Source organism: Argiope bruennichi, chromosome 11 (assembly GCF_947563725.1).
Source record: "Argiope bruennichi chromosome 11, qqArgBrue1.1, whole genome shotgun sequence".
NCBI lineage: Eukaryota > Metazoa > Arthropoda > Arachnida > Araneae > Araneidae > Argiope > Argiope bruennichi.
Genome location: NC_079161.1, coordinates 75,855,183 through 75,869,742, shown reverse-complemented (window position 1 = coordinate 75,869,742; position 14,560 = coordinate 75,855,183). Strand labels below are relative to the sequence as shown.

The following is a 14,560-nucleotide window of genomic DNA, read 5'->3' as shown; positions in this document are numbered from 1 at the left end:
GCAGAAATATTTATCTTTTCCTTCATGCTTGAAGGATCAGGAAAGGTTTAATATATAAATTATAAAGGTTTTTATATCAAAGGAGGTAACTGAGTGTATATGCGAAGAAAAGATTCTTTTTTTTATTTTAATGGAACAATGTTTATTTTTAAGATAAACTTCTTAACATAACATCAAAATCTTTATATAAAGAAAAATTCTTTCTACAATATAATTGAAGTGGACGAACATTATGTTATGAACAATCGTATTAACCGGTTTTGGCAGCCATGTAATTCTCCGGAATAATTATATGAGAAAAAAACCCTTCAGTAAAACCTTTGGTGGATAGTTTGCGTTTTACAATTCAGGCAATAAAATGTTTTTAAATTTTAAATTTTTATATATGAATGTAATATTTACTGTTTTAGAAGCCTTACATCTATTATATTCAGTGAATTACTAAACCTCTCATTTAAAATTTGCACTTTAATTAGAAACGGAAAATTGTTAAATTTCAATTAAATTAATCAAATCAGGTGCATGAAAATATACATTTTCAATTATTATAAGTAGATATTGATTTATGTCATATTTGTTATTCTTTAAATGCAAAACAAGAAAGTTTTATTTTTAAATAATAGCATATCTGATGGATTTATACATATTTAATACTAGCCGCCTTTGGCGACCAGCCGGTTCGCCAATCTTAATGTTCGTTAAAATTTTAATAATTAAATATTTTATGCAATTTCTACTTTAATAGCTTCTTCAATCATATAATTCATTCATAATATTATAAAGGCCTTCAGTCATAACGTAATATGTATCTCTCTCATTTTCTGTTACCCCCTCGTAGAATTTATGCTTTAAATTAAAGTGGAAAGAATTTATCTTCAATTAATATAATAATATTTTTTACTGAAACAAAGCATTTTTTTATAATCTGATTACTGAAAATAGAGTCACTCAGCGTTTAAACTTTATGGGCACTAAAGAATATTTTTTTAAATTTATGTAATATCTCAAGAGTTGGTCAACAAAATTTTCTTAGATTCATTATGAGCAGATCGATTCATTAACAATGTTTAAATTTAAATGCATCAAACACTAAGAAAATAAAACGAATCGTTTAAAATAAACGGTTGAAAACAGGTTTTAAAAAAACTACTTAAAAAACGATGTACTTAAAACTATAAGCATATACAAAAAATATATAACTAACATAAATACAATTTACTTACAAAAGCATGCAACTAACCCAAAAATAATTTAAATCATCCATTGATAACGTTGTCATGGCAACAATCAGAACAGAATGCGCATGCGTGAATTTTCTTCGCCGGTTACGTAACGCAAATACATGATTTTTTCTACGCCAGTTGGGGTAACGCTATGCGGATTAGAAATTTTTAATTTCCTTTATTCTGTTTTATTTTAATTCAAAAGTACTTCAGAATGAATCTGAAAGATTGATTCATTAACAATGTTTAATTTTAAATGCCTCAAACATTAAGAAAATAAACAGAACCGATTGAAATAATCCGCCGAAAAATTTTAACCCTAGCCTCATTACTGTTGGGAGAAAAAAAACTGAGGCCTCTCTCGTTTGGCGCTGGGGATAATGGAAGATTTTTTTGGCGGAAAAGTTGGCGGTGGGGAAAATGGAAGATTATTTGGCGGGAAAGTTAGTTTTTAATTAATAATTAAAATTCTAATTAAAAATTCGAAAAAAGAAACCCCAGGTGCACATTCCCAACCTCCAAGGTATACATGTACCAAATTTGGTAGCTGTATGTCAAACGGTTTGGCCAACACACACACACACACACACACACACATTGAGCTTTATTATAAGTATAGATAAATTGTTTAATCTAAAAATAATAATAAATTCAAATAAAATTAATCATAATGTTCAAATTCATAATATTCAAACAGCATAAAAAAATTCAAATTATTAGATGTAATAAGAATTGTTTAAGTCAAAAAAAAATCATTTAGGGTCACAAAATATTAAAAAAAAATTATATTACAAATGATTCAAATAATCTAAAATGGTAAAGTAGCAAGAAAAATTTCCTTTAAATTATGTAGTATTTTCAAGAATTAAATTGTTAAATCATATTTCTGAGTGTAATAAAAACATGAGGCCAGCTGCATTTTTTCGTATTTATAGTAATTAAAATTACTCGCAAAAATTTTGTAGATTAAAATGTAATATCTGAAAATTAAAAAAAAAACTAGTCTTAAAATATTTGAAAATGTTTTACTTTCTTAGCTGAAAAGATATTCGTGGAATTTACTAGCAAACGATATTTTTAGAACAACATTTTCAAAATATTTTTACGACTCAAAATAAAATTTTCACAAAAATAAAAATCGTTGGCTATAAACAAAGAAATTGTTCTAATATATATTAATTAAATAAAATAATTTTGCACGCATTAAGCCTTTTTTTTCCTCGAGAAAACAGGAAATTTTTATGGATGGATTTGAAAAAAAAAAGTAGTAATTCAGCTTGTATCTCAAAACAATTATAAAATATTTCGGACGTTATTACTTCGAAATAACGACAAATTTCAAAATATTCTTCAAATAAGTAGTAATAAATTTTTTAAGAGATTAGTTCATAAAATAAGAAAAAAAAATTTTATTATGTTTCTTTGAAATTTCTATATATGTTTTGATTTGTTTTTAAACTCAAAATATTAACGGGTCTTTTTTTCTTTTCATATTTTTGTTTATATCTCTTAAAAATACTTAACGCATTCATCTCTAAGGATGAATTAAATAAAAACTCCATGAAAAGAGATATATCAGTTCTTCCGGTTTTTGACATTTTTTATACAAGAAAATAAATGAATAAAGTATTATTAGAAAGTTCAATCTATCTAAACTGACATAAGAGGCAAATTTTTGAACCCACAAAAACCTGTAATTGGAAGTATCTGAAAGATGGGATATCTCATCGGTAGCTTTGAAAGTCTTAAGGAAAGTCATTCATAAAATATAATTTTTAAAAAAAATCGCTAAAATTAAATAGTAAGTAATACAAACATGTTAAAAATCCCTTAATTTTTTTTTCTACTAAGGAATGATATTATTCACATTTTTATTTACAATTCTTTTAACATAAAAGTTTTAACAAACTTTATTCAAACATTATATTCATGCTATTTAAACTTATGATTAATTATCATTCAAATGATTCATTCAATTTCTAGAAAGTGTTTTGTATTTAAATTTATCAATATCGGTAGTTAATTACATCAATATCGATTGCCAGAAAGGTAATATGGAAAATAAAACTTCATCATTTTTCTGAATAACAAAGCATATGAACATTTTTATCTTCACATAAATGAACAAATACGTAACTGATGATAAATTCCATCATTGTTACTGTTCTTTTCGCAAAATATTTGAAAAGGATATTTCCAATTTTAAATACAAAAAAAATGCATACATGAAAGTAAGAACAATCATCACAATAGATCATAATTTTAATGTGCAAGAAAGGATTAAACAGTAAAAATAGTTAATTAAATCTTTGCAATAAAAACTGCAGTATAAATCATCCAAAGTTATTGTCTTTTTAATCACTAGCAATTAACTTGTCTTGTTTAAATTATACTGATATCCCGTTTTCTAAAATAGTTTATTTCACTCACTTTCTCGTGCGTAAAATTTAAAAATTTCACATGCGAGTGTATATTCGATTACAATGATTTATTTTATTACCTTCAAAACTTAGTTCTTGTTTGATTGATTCAATTAATCAAATTTTAATTCCATTCTCATGTTACTGACATTAAAAACTAAAAAAAATCAGAGTTAAACAGGAAAATAATTAAAATAAAAATATTCTGTTGTTGAGTGCATTACTAAATGCTTATTTTAAAAACTGTTATTAATTAAGTTCATTTGACAATTTTAATTCGATTTTCGAAAACTTCCTCTATTACTTAGTAAATAAGAAATGCCAAAATTTAAATAACAGTTAACATTAAAATATGTCGTATTAAAATGATTTTTTTTTACATCTATTTACTGCAACTTATCAAATTCTGATAATATCCTCTAAATATTATTGGCAAGATATGCCGAAGGGTTAAATAATTGAGGCTTTCATATTATTTTTTATGAAAGCCTCAATTCTATTCTTTAGGAAAAGAGGAAACATTATATTCCCTACATGTGAATCGATATGACATTATCTATCTAAAACAGGTAAACTAGTAATTAAATAAGTTGCAACGAAGAAGATTTGAAAATATCTTCAGTAGATTAATGTTTATTATTTTTTGCAAAGAAAACATTGTGAAAATAAAATTTACTTTTCCATAATTTCTCTCAAACATATATGTTTATCTTTTCCTGCATCTTCTTACACGTGGCCATTCATTTCATGTACATCATTTCATGCATATTCATTAATATCTTCCACTTAAAAATTAATATAACTTCTAATAGAAGAATTTTCAACACTTTTAGAAATTATATTAATAATTAAATATTTAAATACATTATTGTCTGTATATTTTAAAAGATAAGATAAATGATGGAATCTCCCAGTCTCGAGCCTTAGTCGGTTTGTTTTTAGTTTCTCTTTTAAATGAACGTGGATGATTCTAAATATAACATTAATTTTTGCCCATTTTCCATCCACTTTATTTTGGAGAAAAACCTCAAAAATTCTAATTTACTGTACATTTTTTATGGGAAAATTCAGGAGAAAGTAACCAGACCTTAACCCCTGTACTGGTTTTTTCATTTTCTTATTTCATATGAAAAACAGTTGGAAAGATCATGCTTCACTGGACATTTTTTTCCCGTAAAATCGTGATTTGTCCGAGAAACCATTTAGATGCGAATCACATACTGATTACAAAAAAGTGTTTTTCGATCTTACCTACACACGAACTGGCAATTTAAATAATAAAATAATGAATGCACTTAATTTAACATGTTATTCAAAACAATCTGCTATATTACAGTACTCATTTTACAGTTTATCTATCATTACTTATGTTTTTGAACTTACATTCAGTCCTACCATGGAGAAATCGGGTCCGAAATGACGCTGTATGATATTTTCAGCATGGAAGAAGATAGAAAAAGGCTCAAATAGTTGATTATAAAAAAATGTTTTTTGTGTGAAATTGCTAAGTTGAATATACTTATTCTAATAAATAGTTATAAAAGATGTTTTTATGTGTATGTGCGTGGAAAAACATATAAAAAGGAAAGACACTTAGACATATAGATAAACTTAAAAAGCTAAACCTTTTCTAAATACAAAATTTGATTTTATATATATTTATATATACAAGAATTGCTCGTTTAATGTTAGAATATCAATATGGTTAATGAATACCTCGTCGCTGAAGGCGTATAATTTTGCAATAAAGTTTTACTTATATAAAATTTATTTAAGAACCTTGCAATTATTTAACTAAGCCATGCATTTTTTTCTAGGCCAACAAGCAGAACTGAAGTCTTTATCAATACGAGAATTATTGCCAACCACGGACTTCTACATGACGTATGATGGCTCGACCACAATGCCCGGATGCCACGAGACTGTCACGTGGTTAGTTATGAACAAACCAATTTACATCACTAAACAACAGGTGTGTTTAATTCAATACCAGCCTAAGCATTATCGACAAATATATCTGTGCGTATTGTGTGTGTGTGTGTGTGTGTTTACAAATTAAATCATTTAAATTCAAATCGGATTCTCTTATAACCAGGAAAGTAACAAGAACTTTTATAAAAATGACCACGCTAATTTTTTTTAGACAAGATACATCATCTCTAGAGGCGAAATAAGGAGATTATAAAAATTACTCGAAAAATAAAGGAAATTGGACAAAAACTGCTAATAGAAAAATGAAGTATATACTACTATAAAAATACAAGATTGTTTTATGTATTTATTTGTAAAATTGGCGGAGATATTTGCGATTAAAATATGATATTTCCATGACTTAAAATAGAATCCGTCCTACATTGAAAAATCACCTGTATTCATCCTCTCCTCCTGAGTGCAGATTGAATTATTATTATTTTTTGTTTATTCAATTTGTTGCTTAAATTTCATTTACGCCGTTGCTTAACTCGAAAAAACTGTGTAATGAAAACGGTGTCACATATAACCAGGGGAATAATATATAATCACCGGTGTTATCATACACTTTTTTCGAGTTAAGTGTATGTACACACTGGAAACTTCGAAAATTGTTCAAAATATCGAATATTTTTTTATTGCTTAATAATGTTCTCTGATCCTTTAGCTTTCAAACGATACCAAGATGTTGTCAATATTCGAAATATTTCTCGAGTTATAATTATTTTTCTTGAGGTGCTTTCTTTAAAAACTCTAATTATGGTTTTTTTAAACTCATTTTATGAAGAATGATATTTTTCCACTATGTTCCTTCATTGAAACAATCATAACTCAACATGAAATGAACCAAATACATTTATTTATATATCAAAATAATCTGTATGAAATAGCGGATGTTTTGCGCCTCAATCAAAGATATATTTATAGAAATAAATTTTTAATAGCTATTTAAAAGTTAAAATGACAGAAAAAATCTCGTTTTTTCTATTCATCGTTGATGAAAAAATTGTTTTAAAAAACTATATATTTTTAAGACTTGATTGAGGCAGACAACATGAAGACTCACATTAGGCATCATTTCCAACTAGAATTGTGTGTCTGTACAAATTAGAATTTAAGATATCATGTTTCAAAAAATAGGCTAATTAGCTCATTAAACATTATTTAATTAGTTAATAATTAGTGTAATATCGTGTTTTCTCACTGAAATGAGTTTAAACATACATTAATGACCTACTGTGAAAAAAACTGGATTTTTAAAGTTAAAATTTTAGCAAATATCTTCTAGTGTGTACGTACACCTTAAGCGACGAAAGTGGAATTTAAGCAACAAATTGAATAAAAAATAATAATAAAATCTGCACTCAGGAAGAAAGAGTGAATACCGAAGAATGCGATTTCAATGTAGGACAAACATTGTTTCACCATATCGATGTCGAAACAAGTCACCATATCGATGTCCGAAAGAGACAAAGAAATAATTAAAAATAATTTCTTTTAGTTATTATTTTGTTGATTTTCACAGTTTTCAAATATAGTTGTTTCCATCAGCTGATTCTTTCTCAGTTGCATGATATTTTATAGATTTCAAATCAACCTGAAAAATAAAAACAATGTAAAAAGGCAAAGAAATTGAATTCTTATCATGGAAACTTTCACACACATTCATGGAAATCATATCATGGAAACTTCCCACATAAAAGTTGGGATTTTGAGCAGTTCTGTAAAAGTCGAAAGTGCTCAGATTTTTATTTTTGAGAAGCCTACAGATGAATGTCTTCTTCATCACACTATTGAAAAGAAAAAGCGAATATGCATTTTCTCTGCCCTTTTTATGATCACAATTTTGCCTTTTTTTATAACAAATGTTTTATGGCCAAAATTTGACGGAAAAAGTACAATTTTCTAATATCACATATCAAATCTGATTTATTTAGATTGTGGCATTTCTGAATTATCATGTATTTCATCCATGCGAATGTGCATACCAATAGACAATTAATCATTTGTCCAATTTGAAATATAATGTGATAAACATCTACACTTTATATGCTAAAGCTAAAACTGCATGCTAACTTTAGTTTATGAAAGTTGTTTTGTTTTTAAGCTATCGCGTTTACATGCTTTGCCTAAGTACAATCCAACAGGTGGTACAGCAACTCCTTGATGAATGTAGTTCAAAATTTGTCACGTATCTAGACTTTAAGTGTTAAAACAGTGTACTAAATTTCCTCTATCTAGTTGTTTATATTTTGTAATTATCATGTTCAATTACTTAATTAGTCAAACTCAATTTATCATATCATTAGTTAAACTCAATGAGTCATGGCATTAATCAAACTCAATTATCATTCAATTACTTAATTGGTCAAACTGAATTAATCATATCATTAGTTAAACTCAATGAGTCATATCATTAGTCATACTCAATTAATCATATCATTAGTCAAACTCAGTTATCATATTCAATTACTTAATTAGTCAAATTGAATTAATCATATCATTAGTTAAACTCAATGAGTCATATCATTAGTCAAACTCAATGAGTCATATCATTAGTCAAACTCAATTATCATATTCAATTTCTTAATTAGTCAAACCGAATTAATCATGTCATTAGTTAAACTAAACTAGTCATATCATTAGTCAAACTCAATTATCATATTCAATTTCTTAATTAGTCAAACCGAATTAATCATGTCATTAGTTAAACTAAACTAGTCATATCATTAGTCAAACTCAATTATCATATTCAATTTCTTAATTAGTCAAACCGAATTAATCATGTCATTAGTTAAACTAAACTAGTCATATCATTAGTCAAACTCAATTATCATATTCAATTTCTTAATTAGTCAAACCGAATTAATCATGTCATTAGTTAAACTAAACTAGTCATATCATTAGTCAAACTCAATTATCATATTCAATTTCTTAATTAGTCAAACCGAATTAATCATGTCATTAGTTAAACTAAACTAGTCATATCATTAGTTAAACTCAGTTATCATATTTAATTAGTCAAAGTGACAGATTTCCTACGACTTACTTTTTGAATTCATATTTGGATAAAAGTTTACAAATTTGGCTTAAAGACCATTACCAAATTTCGTGCTTCTTGCCCAACATATTTTTGAGTAGTCTTCATGTTCACAGTCAAACAAGAAAAAATAATTCGAAAAATGTATTTTTCGAATTCTGTGATGTCTATCTGAAAAGTAAAAATTCATCAAAATATCGAATTATTTTTTTTTTCTAGAATTGCAATACTTTCTCTTTCCAAACTGCGCATACCTAGAAAGTAATAATAAAACAAGGAAAAGAGAGAAATTCATTTCACTGTTTTTATTTCTGAAATTCAAAACTTATTTTAAATAGCTTGAACTTGATACGTTTGACATTTCAGATACAAAAAAGCATTTTGATATAAAATAACAACAGCTGGTAAAAATTATATTTATGTTTTAATGTAAGTGCAAAAATAACGGATAATTAAATCCAAAATTACTTAATAAAACTTATTTCTAAATAAAAACAAAAATATAATATTATCTGTAACATCGTTTTCAAATCAACTATTTCGATACTCTATGTCTATTTTTATCTTCATTTCTAACCAATGAAATTGCACTCTGCTTTATGAAAGTAAAATGAATTGTACGTAAAATCCTCTGTGCAAGGATGTGTAGTGAAGTTTTTATGTAGGCGTTTAACCACCCACACAAAATAAGAAAACTGTAACCTGCAAGTAAATGAAATAAAATAATCATGTAAACGAAACTAATTTTCTAGAAAAGATTACGATTTAAATTTAAATGAGAGAAAAATATCTTCACAATCTTCTAAATAATAACTGATTAAAAATAATCTGTAAGATATTTATAGAAATCCATCTGAAAGCTACTGGAATGCAAATAAATGATGTCCCTGATAAATGGATGGGGTTTTACCGATGATGCTTTATATATTTTCAGATGAAAATTAAATTTTCATTGGATTACTGTTTTTTTTTCGTTTATTTATTTTAATCAAGCCTGCATGATTATATTTATAAAAATCCGTGGGATTGTTTTTCGATCTAAGTTGATCGCTTACATTTCAGTTTTCCCCCGGGGGGAGTACTTAGCTAGCTGGTTCCAAAATTTGTTCTTTTAGTTCTAGTTGTTCTTCTAGTTCTTTTAACGCTGACAATGCCACATAATAAATTTAATTTATTCAGCATTTTACATTTCAGAATTATCAAGTTTATATAAAGGCATATTATATGTAGCAGAAAATTAATTTTCTTTAGATTATTGTTGTTCTTGTTTTTTGTTATTTTATTTATATATTTTAAACGAGCCTGCATGATTGCATTCATAGAAGTCCGTGGGATGGCTCTCCGGTGAACTTACATTTCGTTTTTGATACTTCGTAGTATATGAAAAAAAATCTTGTAGCACTAATCGTCTCTTAGCCAGTGGGTCCAAAATTTGTTACAAATTTCTTTTATCGGTGTCAATGCCACATAGTAAATTTAATTTATACAGCATTTTACGTTTCAGAATTATTAAGTTTATATGAAAAATGAGATGCTTCCGGCATGGTGGTTGGATCCTGAAAGATGCATAAATAGGTATGGTTCTGGCTCCTCCTATCGATGACGGGACTTCCTTCCTTCGGGAAGGGTTGTACCGTGGCCGGTGATGGCCCTTAGGACTCAGCCACAATTCCTGCCAGTGTTGCTGTAGCGACGGACCGGTCATTCAGTATTTACTATCCGTGTGTCTTCGGGAGGGTCGGAGAGTCAGTGATATTACATTTCGGTTTTGATGCTTCGCAATATATGAAAGAAAATCATGTAGCACTAATCATCTCTCAGTTACTGATTCCAAAATTTGTTGCAAATTTATTTTATTACTATCAGTGTCACATAAAAATTTTTATTAATGCAGCTTTTATCACGTTTGGATAAATATAAAGGCATACTGTCTATTTTCAGATATGGAAACCTTCCACACTTTACCGCATGCTCCAAGAAGGCTTCAATTCACAAAGAAAGTGGCGAGACAAAATATGGATGTTTGCATTTAGCAATAATCTAGATTATCCATGGAATAAGGAAGTATTATGATTGCGAGCAACGTCCGAAATTTCTTGAAAAGGACACAAATTTACACGAAAATACTCTAAGAACCATTTTTATTAGCAGTAAATGGCTTAAACATAAATTTAAAATTTAATACCAGCAGATTTTTCTACTTAAAATTTGTTAGTTAATTTATAAAAAAAAAAAAAAGATTTATGCCAAAGGCCATATTTTTTTTAAACAGGAAGTAATTTAAAGAGATGTGTTATATAAACATAAAATTATTGCAGAGTTGGTCTGAACAATCCTACAACCAATTTCAGCATCTAATGTTTGATTGTTTTTTTCACAAAAATATCTTTTTCTGCTTTTTTGTGCGTATGTAGGAAAGCTGCGATTTGTCTCTCGGAAATTCTTCTTTTTTAAGGCATTGATAGAAAAGCATTGAATGGCGCGTTTTGTAGAATGTGAGCCGGTATAATTTACTCCCCTTTTGTCTGTTTCTCTATTGCAGTATTGAATAACATTCTGTAAAATATTCTTTGCACGGCTCCTGAGCACTTCAATTTTGCTAAAACTGGATTGTACAGAAGTTCCGAATAAGGGTAAACTAGAAAAATTCGAAACTACAAGGTTTTTTTTTTTTTTTTTTTTTTTTTTTTTTGTATAAAGACGAATGTTGTGTACTGCTCGTTTCAGAATCCTTGGACAACCGCTTTTGTGTTCAGGTGTTTTTTTAATCTGCCTTTTCGACGATTCTATCTCAATAAGGGGTGACACACAAAAGGATGTGCGCATTTCCGGAATTTACTTTCTTGTTAAATGTAAACATCTCTTCCTTCCTTCTTTCCTCTCACCCCTATTTTGCAGAATTAAACCCATCCTAACGCTTGCGCAAAAGCGCGGAGGGTTTTAGATTCCGTTGGCAAACAATACATTTGCTGATTTTGTCCAAATTCATCTGATATATGTCAACAATTCAAATTGTGTGTGTGGGGGGGGGGTGAGTTCTTGATGAAAAATATTTCGAAACAATATTTTATAAAACTTTTTTTTTTTTTCATGATTCACTTTCTCTAAACATTTTTATCTTTAACACATTTCATAATTTATTATTATAAATAAATATAAAATTTTAATATATTTTTTAGATTTGCCGCCAGATGGAGATATTCAAGCTGAGTCGATTTCTTTAAAATTAATTTATTAGTATAAATTCTGAAAATACCGATATATTTTATTGCCACAGCAGAAAATTTTGCGAAGTTACAGGATTCCTTTACATATAGAAAGCCGGAGAAATATGGATTATAAATTTACATCTGTACACATTTGAAATTTATAAATAAGTTGATTTAATAAAAGGGTGTATAAAAGGAAACTAGGTGCTTCTATCCAACATATTCAAACAATAGTAAAATCGTACATGTAAAACATTTTTCTGTCTCTTTCAGCTGTATGCCCTCAGGAAATTGTTTCAGGGAGTTGTACATTAAGGAAACAAGAGAAATATTAATCATAAATTTACATTAACGTAATTTTACGAACATGAAATTTATTAATAAGCTGATTATATAAAAGAGTGTATAAAAGAAAACTAAGTGCTTCTATGCAACATATCCAAACAATAGTAAGTTCATACATCGGAAACACGTTTCTGCCTTTCTCAGCTGTATGCCCTCAGGAAACTAGCTACTTTTATGCAATATATATTGAAACAATATTAATTCATACATCTAAAACACGTTTCTGTCTCTTTCAGCTGTATGCCCTCAGGAAACTGTTTCAGGGAGACCAGAGTAACCCTAAAGCTCCTTTGGGCAACAACTACAGGCCGGCTCAGCTCATTCATCACCGGGTGGTGAGGACCAACATTGATTTCAATCGATCATCGGTAAGTTCCTTCTCATCCGGTTGATTGCTACCAGGAAGAAGAGGCTTCTCTAATCAGCCTCAACGCATCTTCCTCATCAGTTTCCCCCATGATTTTTTGTTTCTATTGTCGACTTTGCGAGCCTTCAGGTAGTCAAAGATGAAAGAATGTCTTCCTAGGAATTAGTGTAGTGCTATTTATTCATTATGATGGTGTTATTGTAAATATGAAGCTATCGGTTTATTCTTTTGGTATCTTTTAATAGAATATGGTTTAGCATTTAAGATACTAGATACAGATAGTCTAAAAATATTAATAAACTAGAAAAGTTAATTCAGAGCTCGTTGTGGAAGACAATATGTGTGCCTTTCATATGGTTCAACATTCCTATACTATTCAGGTAATTCAGCTTCAGTACAATTTAATTCTCGTCCCGCCATGTCTAATAACCTGTGAATAAATTACTCCATTGATTTCGAGTTGTGTGAGTAAGTGGAAGATGGCACAATTGCGAGTGATAAAAGGATCTCATGCTGTTATGAGAAATGTGAGTAATGTGTTCAGGTGTTTTTTTAATCTGCCTTTGATTTTCAATTATGTATTTTTACAGATCTGTTGTTGGACATTCAGGCATAACAACTGAAAACGTATGTTGATATAAAAAAATAGTAATAATTCTATTTTAAGCTCACATTAGTTTAAGCGTATAAAATTCATAGGTTTCTCAACAATTATGGATTTTTTTTAAAACAATGCTCAGTTTCCTGTTATTTTATTTACAGAAAGTAATTTATTGTTGCTTTCTAAAATAATAGTAATATTACTTTACCTTTAGCGGTACAAATTGATCAAATTTAGCCCTTTTTGGTTCTCTAATATACATATATGCTTAACACCTGGAAAAGATATTCTATGAGGACTCAAAAAGTATTTTAAAATGATAAATAGGATGCTAACATTAAATTAAGCTGCTTTATTCACTCCGGAATTCATTGTATATAGTTAAATATCATTTAAATTCACAAGTGGTAAATATGTTTACCTTTATTCGTTCAAAGTGCGAGAGTTTTCGTAACGACATTAAATTCCAGCGTTTGCCTTTGAACTTTAACTCTCGGATAAGTTTTCATACATGAAACACCACTGCGTTGTATCTAAGATATTCTTACATTTAATTATCAATATTTGTTGTTGAATTTATTTTAATTCAACATTCCTTTTTAAAAATGAATAAAAACTGTTGATGCCGTTGAAGTTTCTTGAAATTCTGAATCTTCCTATTAATGGTTTATGCATACTTTGACTTCATTTTTGATGCATTTATTATTTAAATATTGTAGTTTATTTTTTTAACGCAAAACTTTGTTAAGATGTTATTAATAAAATTGCATCAGATTACAACAGTTTTATTTTTTTGCAATGCAGCAATCCGCCCAAACGTCCTATTAAATTCAAAAGTAATAAACTTTAATATAAGACTTTACTGAATTCGAAGCCGGATCGATTCCAAGATTTCTGACTAAAAAGGAAGAATAAAGTGGATTTAAGTGACCTAAATTTAAGTGGGAAACATATTTACCAGTTAACATTCGATGATATTTTCACACTTGATACTCAGTGATAAGTATACTTACACTTTCCCCTGAACTATCTGTGGTAAGTATATTTACCACCCCTTATTTCATAAATTAAACAACAAATCAGCAAACTTTGGGTCTTTCAGTTTTTACATCATTATTTTATCATGATATAACCACAAATTTTTTTATTTTTCGATGCCCCAAAGTCATGACCAATAAAGAGTTGGAGAAGATGTATCACAACGAAAATGCTCCGACGAAATATGTAAAGAGGATATAAAATAATTCTTACTGTTTTGAAAATTTGCGCCTAAAACTAAAGAAGGGAATAAAATCAAATGTCATAAATGATCTTCAAATGCCACAGGGAGATAAATTCTGCCAAAACCAAATTTCTGAAAATCGTCGATGAGAGAGATCTTACT

The 14,560-nt window shown here is 28.3% G+C and overlaps 1 protein-coding gene across 1 annotated transcript in view; it reads left to right on the top strand.

Moving 5' to 3' along the window:
* Positions 1–14,560, top strand: part of LOC129957177 (carbonic anhydrase-related protein 10-like) — a 765,422-nt gene that overhangs the window by 695,240 nt on the left and 55,622 nt on the right. Inside the window, exons 7-8 of the mRNA XM_056069369.1 lie at positions 5,461–5,615; positions 12,445–12,576. Coding sequence (XP_055925344.1) covers positions 5,461–5,615; positions 12,445–12,576 — 287 coding nt within the window. The remainder of the gene's footprint in view (positions 1–5,460; positions 5,616–12,444; positions 12,577–14,560) is intronic.